This window comes from Macrobrachium nipponense, chromosome 16 (genome assembly GCF_015104395.2).
Source record: "Macrobrachium nipponense isolate FS-2020 chromosome 16, ASM1510439v2, whole genome shotgun sequence".
Classification (NCBI taxonomy): domain Eukaryota; kingdom Metazoa; phylum Arthropoda; class Malacostraca; order Decapoda; family Palaemonidae; genus Macrobrachium; species Macrobrachium nipponense.
This window is the reverse complement of record NC_087209.1, coordinates 4,699,281-4,718,505: the sequence shown is the minus strand read 5'-3', so window position 1 is coordinate 4,718,505 and position 19,225 is coordinate 4,699,281. Positions and strand designations below refer to the sequence as shown.

Sequence of the window (19,225 nt, the reverse complement as noted above, 5' to 3'; positions counted from 1 at the left end):
AATAATTATTATTTATTGTTAAGTTCCCTTGTTCTTTTCCTAGAAAAACGCCATCTTAACTTTGTGTAAGAACCAAAAATTTTAGTATCCGTTGGAACAGTCTACTGCGCTATTACACAAAAATTAATGTATATTTATAAAATATATACCTTAACATAAAACATTCACTTAAAAATTTTTTACTTAAATTTGCTTGCTGATGTATTTATTTTTTTTAATACTCACTCTTGTGTCACTTCATAAATCACACTACACATTTCACTTTGCGAGGTTTATTTTCTATGTAATTATGCATTTCACAACAAGGTATCACAATTCGTTCAATGACATACAATACTATAATGATTCCTTCTTACAAAATACATATTAGACTTAATTACTCATGAAATCGCAGTGCATATTTTTATTCAGTGAATCATTAACCACAACAGTCCCATAACATCTTAACAAAGACCTACTCATTTCCTTATAAAGTTCATCATAAAATTTTCGACCTCTATTTACTTTATGTTTAACAAGTTTTTCTTTGCCATAAAAATAAGGTATCGAATCCATACCTAGCATCACATTCTGTCACCATTTATGTCCATAAAATGATTCAGTTTTATCTGTCGAATTTACTTGTTTGTGTGCTAAGTAGAGGATGCCCATTGTAGTAAGTGCTGAGACGAGGAAAATAACATCAAACCATCGGTGATAAAAGTGAAATTGCAGATCTCCTAAAACCTGGTAAAAAAAAAAATTATAATTTACTCCAAAGCTATCAATAACAAAATGAAATACAATAGCCTTTGTGTTCAAAAACTACAAATTTCTTATTCCACTCGAGATCAAACAACAGAAAGGAACAATACACAAAGCATTCTATCTCTATGAAAGACAAAATCCTTGAGGTACTCTTTTGATTGACTTGTGTATAATAACTTTACACTACATTCTGGGATAATGATTTTAGTGTCTTTTTAAAGCCAATAAGATTATTTCACTGTAATATATTCTAAACAGGAAATATCCAGATGACACTGTCAAATTGATTAATTGTAACAATTCTAATAGTGTTCCATAAAAACTGTATTTTAAAGGTAATAAAGTTACGACAAATGAATTTTTTGCATCATGTAAAAAAATTGCCTTAAACAAATCATTACCAATTTTTAAAATGGGCATCTGGATTCTCATATTTCCCAAGAGGAAGTTGACTGATAACATGCCGAAACAAAATACAAGACCTTGGTCTTCTTTTTCTCATTTCAAAGACAATAGTATCTCTTCAAATTATGGGAACTCTAAGCATTATATACCATCATGACGTTAATGACCAAGTTGAAAAATTTTGTATTACAAGTGTACCACACAATTAAAACTTAAAAATGGTTAAAAAGTACTACTTGTTAAAAATCACCTTACATACAAAATTATATTACATATCAAGACAGTCTCCAAATTATGAGTAAATGAACCAACCTTACCTGCGTAATAATTGTTCTATATTCCAAGGGCATATTCATACGCATGAGCATCACCATGGATACAAAATACATACCCTGAAAAACAAAGTACGCATGTCATTTATCAGAGAAGGGATACAAAGTTTTTCAAAAACAAATATATTAGAACTGGGGTAATAACCTTAAAGGTACATTAATATATCATGATCAAGACTGATAAACAAGATAGTAACAATGCAATACTAACACAAAACCATAAACAACCATCACGTAGCGGCAAATATTTTTTGTGGTAACTGAAAATCAAAAGCCAGCAATTCACCTCAATATGAGTAGTGAGCATGAAAGATAATGAAAAATATGCGAGAGGGTATATTCAGCTCTATACTCTATAGTCATATATCCTTTTGAAATTTAATGACACTCTTATTATAAAAAGCTTCACTTCTATGTGTTTTGAATTTTGAACATATTTTCTATTGAAATCTATTTTTATCTATACCCACAATGACCTGCTAATCCACAGTGCTAAGACAGACTTATAGCTCTAGCAACAAAAATTACTGAAGTTTGTGTGACTCAATGGTTGAAACCATACATCTTCTATACTAACTACTCTTAAGTATAATTGCATATGAAGCATTACAAATTATCACACCATACACATAAGAGTAGAAAACAGTACGTAATAGCTTACCATTAGTTGTGCCAACACAAGCACAATGATATTTGATGATTTACTACTTGACACTGCATAGAAGAACTGAAATAGAAAAAATTTGTTAAAGAAAAGTAATTCACAAAAACAACTTACAACAACTCAGACAAACATACAAGGGTATTGTTACTAAGACTCATAATTAATTAATTAATTAATTTTCCAAAATTTAATCTACAAGAGAGAGAGAGAGAGAGATTTTTGTCCTAACTTTCTAATTTTATTAGGTAAATAATTTTCATACATATTCACACCTAGTATTTATTTATTGTCTATTTTTATCTATATTACATATTTTTTTTACTTATTTGTTTCAAAGTAACTAGAATAGATTGATACAAAAATCAGGTTCACTTACACGAGTTAAGGTGAGAATGAAGCCTCTAATTGAGGTAACAATGATACACCCAACCAAAAAGAAGGATATGTGCTGAGACCAAAACTGGACATCAATGTCGAAACCAAGCCAGTGAACGGCTATCTCCATCCCTTTTGTTACTGGGTCCTTTCTTCCAACACGATCAAAAACTATGTTCACGAGGGACTGCAAAAAATTATAAATGTCATTTTATAAATTTCTGCACTGCACTGTATTTACTAACTTATTCACTTCCGGACAACTGGAGATAATAACATGAGCCATTTCTATAAAGAATAATTCATCTCACTTCTATTATCATTCAACTACTTAATAGTAATAGTAACAGGTATTGCTACATTATAAACATGATACAGGATAAATAAAAAAAAAAAAAATTCTTTTCAAACATACCATTGCCTCTTATACACACCTTATAGATCAACATAATCTACTAACCTTGACCACTTCAATAATTTTATTTATTAAAAATCAATTACTGTACCAATATTTCTGTCTACTTACTATAAAAATCTTCCATGAGCAATACAGAGAGAAGAAGTATCCCATGAAATTGAAAAACCGTCCTTGAAAGGTACTTGCCCATTCTAATCTTTCTCTTTGACCTTGCAATTCAACACTTTCTAAAAACAACTGTCTGGAAAGCTCCTGCAAAAGAAAAAGAAATCTTTGAGTAATGTGAACACTGGGAGCATGATTCACATGACATACGATTACAACTGTTTTTATATCTACACCTATAAAATAAATTGAAGGATATTCTTCATCCTAATTTTCACAGTTAGCTGTCATTTCTGGCAACACATCTTGAGGATAATTAACAGCAAAGATTTCACTAAAGATCTTACGTAAATAACAGGACTTACAGCCCAGCCCAGTTTACAATTATGTATATACGTATATGCTAGCTTCTGTCTATGGTTTATGTTATGTTACTTTCATTGGAAATGAATTTACTATGGCAATAATTCTTGTTTGCATATTACAGTGTGTAAAGTAATATAACTAGGTAGAGCAATGAGACAGACAAGTTCAAAACTTCAAACTGTCAGAGGACTGACAGGACCTGAGTAAATAATAATCAGTGAACACAAAAATCTTGACATTTCTGTCACTCAATATGTCTTGCAAAAAAATAAAATCTTATTTCTCAATAGGTAACTAGTTAACAAAAACAGTACCAGATACTTGAACAAAACATTGGTAAATCCACAGTATTCTTTGAACATTTTAATAATTTGATATCTCACCTCAAGAGCAGAAACTTCTTGCTTTATAGCAGTCACACTTTCCCCTTGCGGACGAGTGCTTGTTGTTACACTGCGAAGAAGACCCCAAATACGAGAGCTTGATCCAGTGTCATCCTGAATCTATCATTAAAATACAAAATGGCCTTTCAACTAAACTATATGACAAAAATCTAAATCTTCAGTATACCCATTAACATTCTAGTTTATGTAAATAATACGTAAAAAATCCTTCAAAATCTTTTGATCATCACTTACATAAAATAACGAATGTTAACAGTATAAAGGATGAGCAGGAAAGGGCATGAAATTATAAAACAAAAAGTAATGTATTACAGAAAAGTTATTACCCCAAGTAGTACTGACTCAATGCACAGCATTTACTGTGAAAGCTTCTGTTTAGATTCTTTTGACTTTAATGCATATTTGAAACATAAGTACTGCACAATATAATACCTTAGAAGTGTGCCTCTCTCTCTCTGCAAGTGCTATTCTTTTCTTTTTGCTCACAATGACATCAATAGTTTGCAGCAGCCTACGTTCCTGAGACTGAATGTCATGTTTTGTAACCGGACGCATGAAAATATTCATAGATGTGTAGGGGTAGTTAACAGCACCAAATCCTGATAATGCAGCCATAACCGTCACCCCTATGACACCAATGCGACTGATACTCTGTCAATTAAAAATCCCAGGATATCAACATATGCATCAGCAAAAACCACAGGGAAAATTTTAAAAAAGAAAAGACAAAGTGCCAAGTACTTTCGTGTATTTAAATACACGAAAGTACTTGGCACTCTGTCTTTTTTTTATTTTTATTGTCCCTGTGGCTTTTGCTGGTAAACAAAATCACGTGCTTACTTTTGTGATTTCATAGCAACATATGTATATGAAATGGCAGGACAAAAATCATCCATGCAGCAAAAATATAGCAGACAAAAAAATATCACACATAATATAATTGACACATTCAGTAACCATCACTGATAAGGAATTTTCCTATGCAAGCACTGGGGTTTTACCCTTACTTAAGGAAATGCACTAGAAAACATAAATGTCTAGAAATCCTTTATAGATTTTCAGATGACTTTAATGAGTACAACATGATATTGTTATAATACAATAAAGTTTTGTACATACTTACCCGGCAGATATATACGATTAATGGCCTGCCCAGCCTCCCCTCAGGAGACAGGTGGAAGAGAAAATCTGATTAGAGAACGGGAATGGTTCCTAGTCCCGCCACCCAGCGGCGGGAATGGACTGATCACCTGACCTACCTGTCGCATGTGCCGCGAGTTTTGAATTCTGTTGGGACGTCGGAGACTATAGCTAAGCACATATCTGCCGGGTAAGTATGTACAAAACTTTATTGTATTATAACAATATCATTTTTGTACATGCAACTTCCCTGGCAGATATATACTTAGCTGATTGGCACCCTTGGAGGAGGACAAGAGACAGCTACATACTAAATAAATATAAATATAAAAAACAGGAAAACAACATATGTTGTAGGTATAATAATAAACAACCTTGGTTCCTACCTGAGAGGGCAGAAGACTTCATGGATACTGTCTATGAGTCTGCTTGCCTCAAGAGCTTCAGAGAGGATGAGACCTCTGACTCATAGCTCTTTTGGATCATGCCAATGGGGGCTTGCCCACTTACTTGACAGAGCCTTGTCTTGGATCGTGCCAATGGGGGCTGACCCACTTACATGGCAGAGCCTTCACCTGTATCGTATCAACGGGGGCTAACCCTCTTACATGACAGAGCTTTAGGCACTTAAGATACTACAAGGAGCACAGCAACCAATCCCGACCACCTGACCACACTAAACATGTTAGAAACTACGATTTGAAAGGGGTCCACCTCCAGTACCCTCTTCCAATCGACCTAAAAAACACATCACAAACCATTAAAAACCCTAACATAACTATACTAAAAAGGATTGGCTTCAGCTCCCTGTCCCAGCAATGAATCCGCAGATACGTACGCTCCAACTGAGAAACACTTATCATACGTTACTCGAATGTTTCTTAAATAATGTGATGCAAAAACCGAGTTGCATCTCCAATAAGTTGACTCGACGAGAGTTTGTAGAGACAAATTCTTGTGGAAAGCCAACGAGGTAGCAATGGCTCTCACCTCATGAGCTTTAACTCTTAGGAGTTCGAGGTGCTCTTCCTCACAGGCTAAGTGGGCTTCTTTGATCACATCCTTGATAAAGAAAGCCTGAGCATTTTTAGAGATGGATCTTTTAGGATCTCTAACAGAGCACCATAAACTTTCCTTATTACCCCCCAGTTTTCTCTTCCTCTCCAGGTAAAACTTAAGGATCCTGACTGGACACAGAGTCCTCTCTTGTTCTCTTTCTGTCAGTGAAGAAAGTCCCTTAACCTTGAAAGTCCTCGGCCAAGGTTTCGAAGGGTTTTCATTCTTCGCGAGAAAAAGGGGCTTGAAGGAACAGAAAGCTGAGACGTTCCTGAATCCAACTGTATCTTCTAATGCTTGGAGTTCGCTTACCCTCTTGGCTGAGGCTAAAGCGAAGAGAAACAACAACTTCCTTGTCAGATCTCTGAAAGAAGCTGTATGTGGAGGTTCAAATCTGGGGGACATCAAATATCTTAGGACCACATCCAGGTTCCAACTGGGTGGTCTAATATTCTTAGTCTTCGAAGTCTCGAAGGACCTGATTAAATCATGGAGATCTTTGTCCTCTGCAATATTTAGGCCTCTATGCCTGAAGACTGAAGAAAGCATGCTTCTATAGCCTTTAATTGTGGAGACGGCCAGGTTACATTTCTCTCTCAAGTAAAGGAGGAAGTCGGCTATGTTTGTCACAGAGGTACTGGAAGAGGATATCTTATGAGCTCTGCTCCATCTACGAAACACCTCCCACTTCGACTGGTAGACTCGAACAGTAGATGGTCTTCTTGCTCTTGCAATCGCCTTTGCAACTCCTCGAGAAAAACCCCTCGCTCTGACAAGTCCTTCGATAGTCTGAAGGCAGTCAGACTGAGAGCGGGGAGGTTTTTGTGGTAACTGTTGAAGTGGGGCTGTTTGAGAAGATCGCTCCTGAGTGGAAGCGATCTCGGAAAGTCTATCATCCATTCCAGTACCTCTGTGTACCAGTTTTGAGCTGGCCAGAATGGGGCGATGAGAGTCAGTTTGGCTCCTTCTGCTGCTCCAAACTTTCTCACCACTTCCCCTAGAATCTTGAATGGTGGAAAAGCATACCCGTCTAGCCCGGACCAACTGAGAAGGAGACCGTCCACTGCTACTGCCCTTGGGTCTGAGATTGGGGAGCAGTAGTTTTCCAGCCTTGTGTTTCAATGTGTGGCGAACAGGTCTACGTTCGGTCTTCCCCAGAGGTTCCAAAGTCTGTTGCAGACCTCTGGATGCAGGGTCCATTCCGTAGGAAGTACTTGCTCCTTCCTGCTCAGAAGATTGGCCCTCACATTCCTCTCTCCTTGTATAAACCTTGTTAGGAGAGTGATGTTTCGCTCTTTGGCCCAAAGCAGTAACTCTCTTGCTTTCTCGTAAAGGGAGAACGAGTGAGTTCCTCCCTGCTTCTTGATGTATGCTAGGGCTGTGGTGTTGTCGGAGTTGACCTGCAACACCGATCCTGAGATCTGAGCCTCGAAGTGCAGGAGTGCCAGGACACCTGTTCCCCTCTCCAGGTGCCTGACACTTCTCTCGCGCCCAGAGTGGCTCCCCAGCCCGACTCTGAGGCGTCTGAAAATAACACTAGGCGAGGGCTCGGAGCATGAAGGGACACGCCTTCGTTGAGCCTGTGCGGGTTCAGCCACCAAGGTAGATCTTCCTTTATCTTCCCTGAGACAAGGAAGGAGTCTGACAACTTTTGGGACTTCTGATCCCAATTCTCCTTTAGGTAAAATTGCAGGGGCCTTAGGTGAAGCCTTCCTAGAGAAATGAACTGTTCCATCGAGGTAAAGGGTCCCCAGAAGACTCATCCAGTCTCTCGCGGAACATTGTTCTTTCTCTAGGAAGGTTGCTACTTTTTCCAAGCAGCGGTCTTGTCTCTCCTGGGACGTAAACACTTGAAAACCCCGAGAATCCATCCGAATCCCCAGATAGACAATGCTTTGCTGGGGAATCATCTGGGATTTCCCGAGGTTTACTAACAGTCCTAAGGACTGGGTCAACTTCAGGGTCAAAATCAAGTCCTCCAGACAGCGAACTTCCGACTGGGCCTGAATCAGCCAGTCGTCTAGGTACAATGATATCCGAACTCCTTTCAGATGTAGCCAATGTGCTACATTTCTCATCAGACCTGTGGACACTTGCGGGGCTGTCGAAAGCCCGAAGCAGAGAGCCCGAAACTGAAATACTTTCCCTCGTACCACAAACCTCAGGTATTTTCTGGACGAAGGGTGGATTGGCACATGGAAATAAGCATCCTGAAGGTCCAGGGACACCATCCAGTCCCGTGGACGAAGAGCTGCTAAAATAGAGGATGTCGTTTCCATTGTGAACTTCTTCTTTATCACGAACAAGTTCAGAGCGCTCACGTCCAAGACCGGTCTCCACCCTCTTTGTCCAGCATTTGGCTCACCAGATGTTGAAGGGCTTGGTTCTTGATCGGGTCCTTGTATATCGCTGTTAACTCCCTTGGAGATGTCGTCTAGGGAGGTTTTTCCCTGAAGGGGATCGGATATCCTTTCTTGAGGATCGAGAGGGACCAGGCATCGGCCCCTTTCTGTGCCCAGACTTTGTGGAACTTTAAAAGTCTGGCACCCACATTCGTCTGGAGGACTGCTGTTTCACTGGCTCTTAGCAAAAGGTCTTCTTGAAGACCTTCCTCTCTTCTCCGATCGTCTGCTCCTAAGAGAGGATCTAGGGGCGGACCTTCCTCGAAAGGGCTGTTGGAAGGGAGCCTTCTCCCTCTTGGTCACCGGGACCGCAGGCTTCAGTCTCTTAGCCGATTGAGCCAGAAGATCTTGAGTGGCTTTCTCGGATAAGGACCTCGAAATATCCTTAACTATTTCTTGCGGGAAGAGGTGACACGACAGGGGCGAGTATAAAAGAGCGGATCTCTGAAGAGGAGATACTGACTTGGTTATGAAGGAGCTGTACACCACTCTCTTCTTAAGAATGCCGGATCCAAAGAGGGAGGCAATCTCGGTGGACCCATCCATCACTGCTTTGTCTAGACACGACAATACACTGGCCAGTTCCTCCACGTTGACGAATTCCGGATCCTGTGCCTTCTTGGCTAGAGCTCCTAGAGCCCAATCCATGAAGTTAAATACTTTGAAGGTGCGAAAAAGGCCCTTGAGGAGATGGTCCATTTCACACATCCCCTAAGAAGCCTTTGCGGACAGAAGAGAGCGTCTCCTTGAAGAGTCTACAAGAGCGGAGAAATCTGCATCAGCGGATGAAGGGAGTCCCAAGCCCATGGGCTCTTTGGTATCGTACCACATGCCTGGTTTTCCAGCAAGCTTGGACGGTGGACAGGAAAACACCGTCTTTCCTGCTTCTTTCTTGGAAAGAAGCCAGCTCTCTAAACCTTTAATCGCCTTTTTCATAGAGAGAGTAGGGCTCATCCTGACGAAGGAGGGAGACTTCGACAGCTTAGTACTAGACAGCAAAGATCCTGGGGAAGGAGGGTCAGCTGGGTGAAGAGAATCTCCGAACACTTGCAGGAGGAGAGAAGCTAGTCTCTTATAATCAGAAATCCCCGCATCCTTAGGGGATTCTTCCTCAGACACTTCTTACAAAGCCGCTGCTGGAGAGGAGGGCTTCCCAGGAGAAAGACTCTTAGGAGGAGAAGAGCTTTTCCCCCTATCCAAAGTCTTAGCAGGAGAACAGAGTCTCTTCCTAACAAGAGCTCTGTTAGAAGTCGAACCAGTCTCCACTTGTTGGAGATTAGCAGGAGTAGGCCGCCTGTTACCATCCTTGGTTCTGAAAGGGTCCTGGCGCTTCTCAGAGTCCTGGCACCAGCCAGGAGAGGCGCTTGCGTCCTTGAAAGCACGCCTGACAGGAGTAGGGCGCCCACTGAGTTCAGGGCTCATGTACGGCTCCTGGCGCCTGCCAGGAGAGGCGCTTGCGTCACGGTGGGGGCGCCTGGGAGGCGACATGCGCCTGAAAGGAGAACGGCGGTTGTCTTGATCTCGGCGCCATCCGGGAGAGGTGCTTGCGTCCTTCAGAGGGAGCCTGGAAGGGGAGATGCGCCTGCCAAGATCTTGGCGCCTACTAGGAGAGGCGCTTGAGTCCCTTTTAGTGCGTCTGGAAGGCCTACTCTCCCCTTTATCCCTACTAGGATCGGGGAGCCTCTTAGACTCTGGGCGCTTGCAAGGAGAGGAGCGTCCGTCCCTTGAAGAGTGTCTGGAAGGCAAACGAAGCCTGCTACTTCCAGAGAAAAGTCGTTCCTGGCGTCTGTACGGAGAGGGGCTCTCGTCTCTCCCAGGTAGTCTGGAAGAAAGAATTCGCTCACAGGAAGCCCTGGAAACGTCTGAATCCAGGAGGCTCTCAGGCTCCTGGCGCCTGTCAGGAGAGGCGCTTGTGCCTCGCGACACACTCCTAGAAGGTCGCTTAGACGATGAGATATGCTTTCGAACAGAAGAGGGCCTGACAGGAGAAGACATACGTTCATGACGAGCGGAGGCATAAGAAGTAGAAGGTTTTGCTGGTGAAGAATACCTTTCAGGAGAAGGGCGTTTGCTTGAGCCAGAGCGAAGACTAGCAGCCGCTCTCTTAACCGAGCTCTTGATAGGAAGGGAGACATCCTTCTTCCGAGATGTGCCCTTCGAAAGCACACCTACCAGGGCGGACAACTGCTCCTGGAGGCCTACCAGAACTTTCTTTGTCTTCGAAGAAACTCCTTCCGGAGAGGAGTCAGGAGATCTTAGAGCTCTCTTCTTCTGAGAAGGCGAATACTCCGGGAAAGGCTCAGGGCTGAAGTCCAACGCGTCTCCTACAGGAGGCTTCCAGGTTCTCTTGAGAGAGCGAGACTTGGACAAAGAACTCCCCCCATGTCTAGGCAAAGACGAATCTGAGTCCCGAAAAAAAACAGCAACTTCCGTAGAAAATGCTTTTAACAGTAGACTTTTTTATACCTTAGGCAGCCTGGGAAGAGTCTACAGGTTCTGCTGAAGGGACGCCTGACCGTTGGGGATACTCTACATCCTCCTTGCAGCTGTTGACATTCCTCCTCCCCTGGTCTTGGGAGTTTGGAAGCGGTCTAGGCCTAGGGGCAATGCGGAGTCGGTCAGACGCCCCCTCCACTGCACTGGGGACACTGCACACATCACTGCACAAATCACTGCACAAATCACTGCTCTTACCTTTGTCCTTCATTGCTTGCAGTTGCGATTGCAAGCTACGGATCGAGGCTCTCATTGCAGCCATCTCCGCAGACGAATCCACGGGTTCGCTGCGGGGGGAAGGGGCTGAAACCATACTAGCAGCAGGAGAAATTACAGAAGAGTTAGGAGCTACTTCCTGCTCAATAGAGCAGGATCTACTAGAGCTTCTGATGGAAGCCTTCCTGACTCTATCTTTCTCCAGCTTTTTGATATATGCAGCCAAATTCTTCCATTTTAATTCAGTCAGACTTTCACACTCTACACAGGTGTTAGCTACAGAACAAACATTCCCCCGACATTTAACACAAACAGTGTGAGGGTCTACCGGAGCTTTCGGTAGTCTCACCTTACATTCCTCTTTCACACACACCCTAAACACAGGTGTAACGTCAGACATTCTTAAGAACAATCCAAATCAAAATCCAAAAAATGGTCCACAAAAAGCGTATGCCAAAGAATTTCTATGCAGGAGGAACCAACAACGATGTTGTCGGTACCGGCGAGAGAAAATCTGATTAGAAAACGGGAATGGTTCCTAGTCCCGCCACCCAGTGGTGTGAATGGACTGATCACCTGACCTACCTGTCGCGTGTGCCGCGAGTTTTGAATTCTGTCGGGACATCGGAGACTATAGCTAAGTATATATCTGCTGGGGAAGTTGCATGTACAAAAATTTAAATTATAACACCCGGGAATACATTTGGACAAACACTCAATGATTTGTAAAATTCTATAAACATTGCAGAACATGAATACCATGTGATTTTGGTGTTTTATTAAATCCTTACTGAATCATTACTGGACCTATGTAACAAGCCATAACCATGACTTGAGGGTAACTTTTTCTGAAGTCTTATTGAAACTGGTAATGCCATACTGTATTTAAGAATTAAGCCAACTGCATGGCAACAAGGGCTCTTGCTCAATGGACCAGCCCATAAGTGAACATCGCATTATGGAAGTGACGAAGAAACCTGGTGTGGACGTCTGTCCTCAATTTACCTAGATCAGGGGTTCTCAAAGTGGTCGATATCGACCACCAGGGGTCAATAGGATCATCCAAGGGGTCTATGAATAGTCAGGGGGTCAAAAGGGGGTCGATGAATAACTAACATGTCAGAGAATTAAGTTACATACAGGCGGTCCCCAGGTTACGATGGGTCCGGCTTACGACGTTCCAAGGTTATGACGCTTTTTCTTAAATATTCATTGAAAAATCCGCCCTGGGTTACGACGCTTGTTCTGAGGTTACGACGCTGACGCTTCCGACGCTCCGAGTTTACAACGCTTTTAAAAAACGCATACTATGATAAGAATCCTTTATAGTTTAGCACAGTTTCTCTCTCTCCTCTCTCTCTCTCTCTCTCCTCATCTCTCTCTTCTCTCTCTCTCTCTCTCTCTCTCTCTCTCTCTCTCTCTCTCTCTTTGTATTTTCCGACGAAAATAATCACTAATTAGTGTATTTTGATGTTTATTTTCATGACTAAATACATTTTTATAATACAAAAATGATTTACTAATTTTCAAATATTAATACTGTATTAGTAAGTTTAATAAGTTGAAATGATATCACATAATAAAAATAATAATTATCTCTCTCTCTCTCTCTCTCTCTCTCTACGTCTCTCTCTCTCTCTCGCTCTCTCTCTCTCTCTCTCTCTCTCACTTACAAAGATGTATGTTTTTTTGTATGATAAATAAATGATTTACTATTTTCAAATATTAATATTTAATTTATACAGCATAATATCAATTCATTAAAGAAAATACCATAGTGAAATTAGTAAGATTTTAGCTTATATTTAAAAAATTATGGAAGAATGAAGGAAATCCCAGTCTCTCTCAGTAACCTTTTCTCGAGATCCAGGTACATACTAAAAAACTGTCATATATATCAAGTTCTGTGACAGCCAGGAGGGGGAAGAGCTGCAGTGTTGCATCACGTGGTCCTGAAATTCCCCCCCCCCCTCTCTCTCTCTCGCTCTCTCTCTCTTCTGTCTCTCTCTCTCTCTTTCTCTCTCTCTCTCGTCTCTCTCTCTCTCTCTCTCTCCTCTCTCTCATTTACTGAGACTCGGGCGTGGTTTTTATGTACTTGTACTATTTGTTTTTAATACTTTCCAAATAACTAATAATAATAATACTAATAATAATAAAATAATAATAATCAATAATAAATACTCAATAATGGGATTTTTGACGTAAGGAAAATCTCTTTCCTGGGCTTCTTGGTCTCGTTGTTCGCCATCGAAATATCCTTTAATCTAATTATTTCTAGGGTAAATGTACTAACACATATACCAGAGAATAAATAAATAAAAGAAAAAGGTCAGTACAACTGACTCGCTCCACCCTTCCTCCAATAGGGTGATCGGTATGAACCACTATGGCGAGTGAGACCACTACCGTACGAGCCAAATGCCACTTAGAAGTTCTCCCACTCAAAATATCCCCCCTCCAAGAGGAGAGCCGACCCACAGAGTGGGGCAAGCAAACTACTACTTACTCCATCCCTCATGCTCCCGACTGCTGCGCCTCTGGTGGTCCTCATCCTGAAGTTAGCAGACCAATCTTGGTCGATGGGATGGGTAGGGCGGGTGATTTCGCTGGCGACACGAGCCAATCGCCCATAAACTTAGATTTTTCCTTACGTCAAAATCCCCTTTGTTCTGGGCTTCAGCTCGGTCGTCTGCTGCGCGAAACTCCGTACCAGAGAAATAGCACAATAATTGTAAACACAGAAATCAACAAAAACCAAAAAGTAGGTCTCAAATAAAAGGTAAAATAAAATAAAAGAATATAATTGCTAATAAGGATACATATACACAATGATACCGAAATCGAATATGCTTAAATTAAACTTAATTCTAATAACTATTTTTCTTACTTAAGGTAATTTACATATAGACAGGGGTAATTATGGCATATATTTGTACCCAAAGTGGTATCTGTGTAAAGATTTTAAGTTCTCAAAAGAATCCAAGAGCAATTTAACATTAATAAGTTGAAAAAACAAACTCTCAAATAATAAACCTATAAAGGATGTATTAATACTTAATATAGCAAAACCCGGTAACCATTACAAATAATATGTATCCCCTAGCTAAAATAAAAGTAAGGGATGACATCCAAGAGATCAATATCCACAATCAAATTTTGTGAGTGCCCCTAGCAAAAAAAATAAGGGAACAACCACCACCATCATCAATAAAACAGCAGCTAAGACAACAAGGAAACCTCCCGTATATGAACCAAGGCAGGAATAGACAAACTGTTGGGTGTGAGGCCTGGTATGAAAAGGAGTACTGGTATCTTCTACTAAAGATTAGGTAGAGTCGGGGGAAAACTATTGTTTACCCGCTGCTACTGCTGAAAAGTTTCAGAGCTTCCAAGGACTTTAAGTAATGACCGTTTTGAACGCTGTCTGGTCGAGTTTCCATCCAGTATACCTTTTTCAACTCATCGAAGTTCATATGTTTGGAAATAGTTTAACTTGAGGTGGCTACTGCCCTGACGATCATGGTGCTTTGGAAAAGAGTCCAGGCTTGGGCTTGTTTAATGAATATACAGGATTTGTTTGCCTGATGCCCTTTTTCAATAGATAAAGTAGCCACCTTTTTTCTCTCTTAAAGAGAGGAACCCCGATGATTATGAGGAGGTCCTAGACAAAATAAAGGCTCGTAAGGTTTGAAACTGGGCAAAGAGAATACATCTTGTGGAACGGGGTAGTCGCTTCCATGGTTCCCACCACACCTCAATCCAAAGGATCTTCATTCTTAGCTATAAAACTACGTTTCCGGAGAAGTAGCACTTCCCCTGTTGGAAGGAACTGAATATGATCCGGATCTCTGGATGAAAGCCGACAGTTCTGAAATTCTAGCTCCTGAGGGCCAAGCCTTAATAAAAATCGAGTTTTTCCTTAAGAGCATTATAAACGAGCCATGTGTCTATTTCAGTTTTCTGAAGCCAGCTTTAAAGAACATCGTTTAAAGAACCATGATACTGACGTTATGCCTTACGTAAGGTTCTAAGTCTAGCACCGACGCCTTGGGAATAGACGAGAAGGATAGGAAGTTCTGTCAAGTCTATGTTGAAAACCAAATTGAAAAATCTTTTTTCAAGGCTGACTTGTTTGTCGTAATCGTTGCTAGCTGCTAAGCCTTTTTCAAATAATGGATCCTGGAAAAATGGATATAGCTGTAATTGATTGTCCATGATCCTAATATCTGATTCCTCTCAGGAAGGTTTGCTAACTTTTTGACGAGCAGCATCATAACTGTCTCAAAGTTTTGAATCTCTTTTATCGGATTTCCCAAGAAATAGAATATTTTGAGGGTCAATATTCGGCATCCCTTTTCGCTGCAAAACTTCATGAAATCCATAAAGTTAGGGTTTTTGAGAATCCCTGAGGAAGCGAACACATTCTTCGTTTGTACTGACTGGGAGAAGCCTGGGAACTGGGGAATCCGGAAGAGGGCCGAAGACCCACGTTCCAGAATTAGAGGGTACCCGAAGTTGCTCTTTCGGCCCCAGTCTGGGGCTGACCTAAGAGCCACTTGGACCCTTTGAAATGATCCCCTGGTTTTGTTCAATACCTTCATGAGAAAGAGATTTCACTGGAGGAAATACTAAAATCTTCTCCCGCCCAGTTGTTCCAGTTCTAAGACCGAGGGCCGTCCGTCTGGGCATAGGCCAGAGGGTCCATGGTTGGGGGGGCCACATGAACAATGGGAGTTTTGTGGTTCGCGTTGAGTATGCGAAGAAGATCCACTTGTAGGCCTGGAACTTCTCTGAAGAATCCATTGGAACGAACTGTTGTTCCAGTGACCATTCCGCACTCTAAGGAGTAACTGATCGGGATAGAGCATCTGCTATTGACGTTTCTCACTCCAGCTAATATGGGTTGGAGGAGAAGATGCCAACTGACTTTGTCCCGCCAGGGTAGAAGATGGCTACCATGGAACATGGATTTAGAATGACGTGATTTTGGCGCCTCCTACTGTTTCTACAATGTACTACCACTGCGCCTGATCCAAGACTAGCTTTTATATGGGAGTACTTTGGCGGACCGGTAAACCTTTTCAGAGTCAAGAACACTGTTCCATTGCCTCCAGTACGTTTATTATTGGTAACTACGGAACTGAGGTGACCACCACGTTCCTTGAACTTTGTCTTGACTGGGAACTATCCTCCCCAACCGCTTAATGAAGCGTCTGTGTGGATGGTAATCCCTGGTGGAGGAAACTGAAGGGGCCACTGATACCGACAAGTTCTTGACTTTTCGCCCCCACGGGCCGGTCAGTCTAATTCCGTAGAATCAAGGAGGGACCTGGGGAGGTATAATTTTTCGGTCCTGGAGCCTGACCATTTGCTCGTTGAGCTCCAATTCCTGGTTAGGTCCTTTTCAGTTTGGCTTTCATCAGGAGGTTTTTGTACACTAGATGCAAACTGGAGTGAACCCACAAGATCCTTTCCTGAGTTCTTCTTGACGCCAGTTTGGTGACTCAGCAATTGCTTTCTGACTGACTTTCGCTATTTCTTTCCATCTTGGGTTTGATTGGAAATCGACAGAGTATGGGAGGATAGATTCCCAATTGAAATGGCCCAGCCCACTGAAAGTTTTGACTCCTGGAGTGAGTTCTTGACTTGGTCCTGTTTATCCTTGAAGCCTATATATTCCAGGAACTGAATCCACTTTCAGTGTTTGCTCTGTTGCATTCCCTCGACTGTTTTGAAGCCCATACCACCAATCGGTCGGATAATACGCTACTACCATAACCCCTTGCGATCTTAGTTTGTTGAACTACTACTTCCGCCACTTGCCCGCCACTTCGTGAACCACCCTGGGTGCTTAAGTTGATCCCGAAAGGAAACTAACCTTGAAGGAGAATGTTCTGGTCCTCCCACCTAATCTTGCAAGCCCAGATACCGGTACTGAAGTGTCTTGTCAATAGGGTATTGGATAGTAAGTAAGCGTCTGTAAGATCGATAGAGAGTTGGTGACGGGCCCCACGGGGAAGTAACAGGTCCCGCACCTGCGAGCTCGTGAGCATCTTGAACCTTGTCGCCAGCGAATGGCTAAGTTTTAAGCGGGATCAAGTCTAAGATTACCCCTTCTTTTTTGGTGAGCCTTTCTTTTGTTTGGCACTCTGAACAACGGCGACCTTGGAAATTTTAACCTTGTTGACTCTCTGCTATAGCTCCTTTCTGGGAAGGAGATCCTCCGCATACTTCCGTCAATTCCTTGGTAAGGAAGTTGGCGGAAAGGTGCTGGATGGGGGTGGGTGCTTCGCTAACCCAGCTCCAACCCAGGGCCCTTTTGACAACAATGCTCTGAGCCCACTTGCTGAAGTTCCCTCCCACCGGTTGGCGAAAAGTGAAACAGCCTCCCTCCTACCTGAAAATCCTCATTGGTTTTGGTAAGCCTCCTCGGCCTCCCCTGAAATGCCCTTTTCCTCTATTAAAGGGACCTCCCACGGTCCTCTCCCAAAACGGAAAGGATCGCTTACCTCTGCCCTCCCTTACCCCTAGCTGGTCTAACGTTCTGGAACTTGACCCTCGAAGACCATTGATTGTCGGCTGGAGAGGATAGCGTAAGAGGTGTGAGGGGTTGGGTAGGCTGTGGGGTAGGATCAACGTAAATCGGCTTGCGATTGGAGCCCTTTGAGGTCGAAGGTTTGGGCTGTTTGCACCTAAGGGAACAGCCCGGAACCCTGCTGAGAAAAGCCGTGGCTTGTTTCTTCTGGTAGGGCTGGAAACCGTCTGGGTTTCCTTTTGAGCCTTACCCTTACCACCGGCTTTGATCCTGTCGTCTCTTGGCCGTAAGACCCCAACGATTGTCCACTTTTTAAGGCTTTGTTCAAACTCTCGTAGCCTCTGCCTGAACCTCCTTCAACCCATCGCTTCTGGGAAGAGGTACCCGCTCCCCATATTGCTTTGAACGTAAGCAACTTATTCGGCTCAGTGCCGGGGGGGGGAATTGTTGCTTCTTCGTAGGAATATTTTGTTTCCTACAATTCGTCCCCTAGCAGTTGGCGAACTACTCAAACATTAATCCCGAACTGCACCGTTTTGAGTCCAAAGATTTGGTAATAAGCTTAAAGGAGTGGCTCCCGACCCATAGGCAAATGGTAGCCACCTCGGTCATAGCCCATGGAATTATAGACCCTGGCTAACCCGCGATTTTGGCCCTCGAATTTCCGCCTGAAAATAAGGCTATCTGGAAGCCTAGGTAGCTTCTCACCAAACATTGCTCCATAGCGCAGTTCCTGGTTTGAGTTTGCCATCTGAGAAACTGGTGTTGGGTAAATCTTCCCAAACAATTCACCGGCTGATAGGACGTAAAGGAGACGTAGGATCTTGCTTCCTTCAGCTGAGGGCATGGAACTCCCCTTCTGGGCTGCTGGAATGGGTGGTTTGTCCGCGATTCTTTGTCAAAGAAAGGGAAGCGGGGTACTCTCTTCCATCGTAAAACGATCGTAAACGGACTCTTAAAGTTGGATTTTTCGTGTTGGAACAATCCAATGTCCTCTAGAACCACCTGAGCCCATTCTCTCTGAGCCTGGTTCTCGTGAAATAAGGAGGACTTGTCTCTTTGGGGGTACCTTATCGTCCCGAGTCATGGCTGAGGCGGTGAGCCTCTGGCGTAGCCCGATGAAACCGGCGGCTGAAGGTCTTCCGGGTAGAACTCGAAGTCTTCAATCCTCCTCCGATTTCCACATTCCGGGTGATAGAGGATAAGCCCGTCTTGGAAGGGGCGTATACGCTACTCTCCAAGGGTTTTGTTCTTGATTGAAATGCGGAGGGTAAGAGAGTCATAACGGGTGGTAATTGGGCTCCCCCTGTGCTGAAAGGTGGAGAAGATGGCTAGTGGAGCTTGGCTCAGTCCGGCTATAATGTTGTCCTGAGAGGTGATCCTATCCAGAACAACCGGGAGATCATTTTGTTCCATGCTGTTTTTCAGAGAAGACGGCCAACCAATAATCGCCCACGCTTGTTGCAACAGAACCAGCGTTTGGGAGTCCAAAGCCTGGAGCTGCTGCGGAGGTGGAAGGTGGTGGCTTCTGAACCGGAACCAAAGGTAGGCGGTAACTGACCGA

The 19,225-nt window shown here is 42.8% G+C and overlaps 1 protein-coding gene across 1 annotated transcript in view; it reads right to left on the bottom strand.

Annotated features, from left to right (window-relative positions):
• Nucleotides 1-256: 256 nt before the first annotated feature.
• The window catches only part of LOC135195538 (Golgi pH regulator-like), a 100,533-nt gene continuing 81,564 nt past the window's right edge, over nt 257-19,225 (bottom strand). The window contains exons 5-11 of the mRNA XM_064221789.1: nt 4,249-4,467; nt 3,796-3,915; nt 3,050-3,193; nt 2,525-2,710; nt 2,146-2,211; nt 1,470-1,544; nt 257-726 (exon numbers count right to left, since the gene is read on the bottom strand). Coding sequence (XP_064077859.1) covers nt 574-726; nt 1,470-1,544; nt 2,146-2,211; nt 2,525-2,710; nt 3,050-3,193; nt 3,796-3,915; nt 4,249-4,467 — 963 coding nt within the window. The 3' untranslated portion in view covers nt 257-573. The remainder of the gene's footprint in view (nt 727-1,469; nt 1,545-2,145; nt 2,212-2,524; nt 2,711-3,049; nt 3,194-3,795; nt 3,916-4,248; nt 4,468-19,225) is intronic.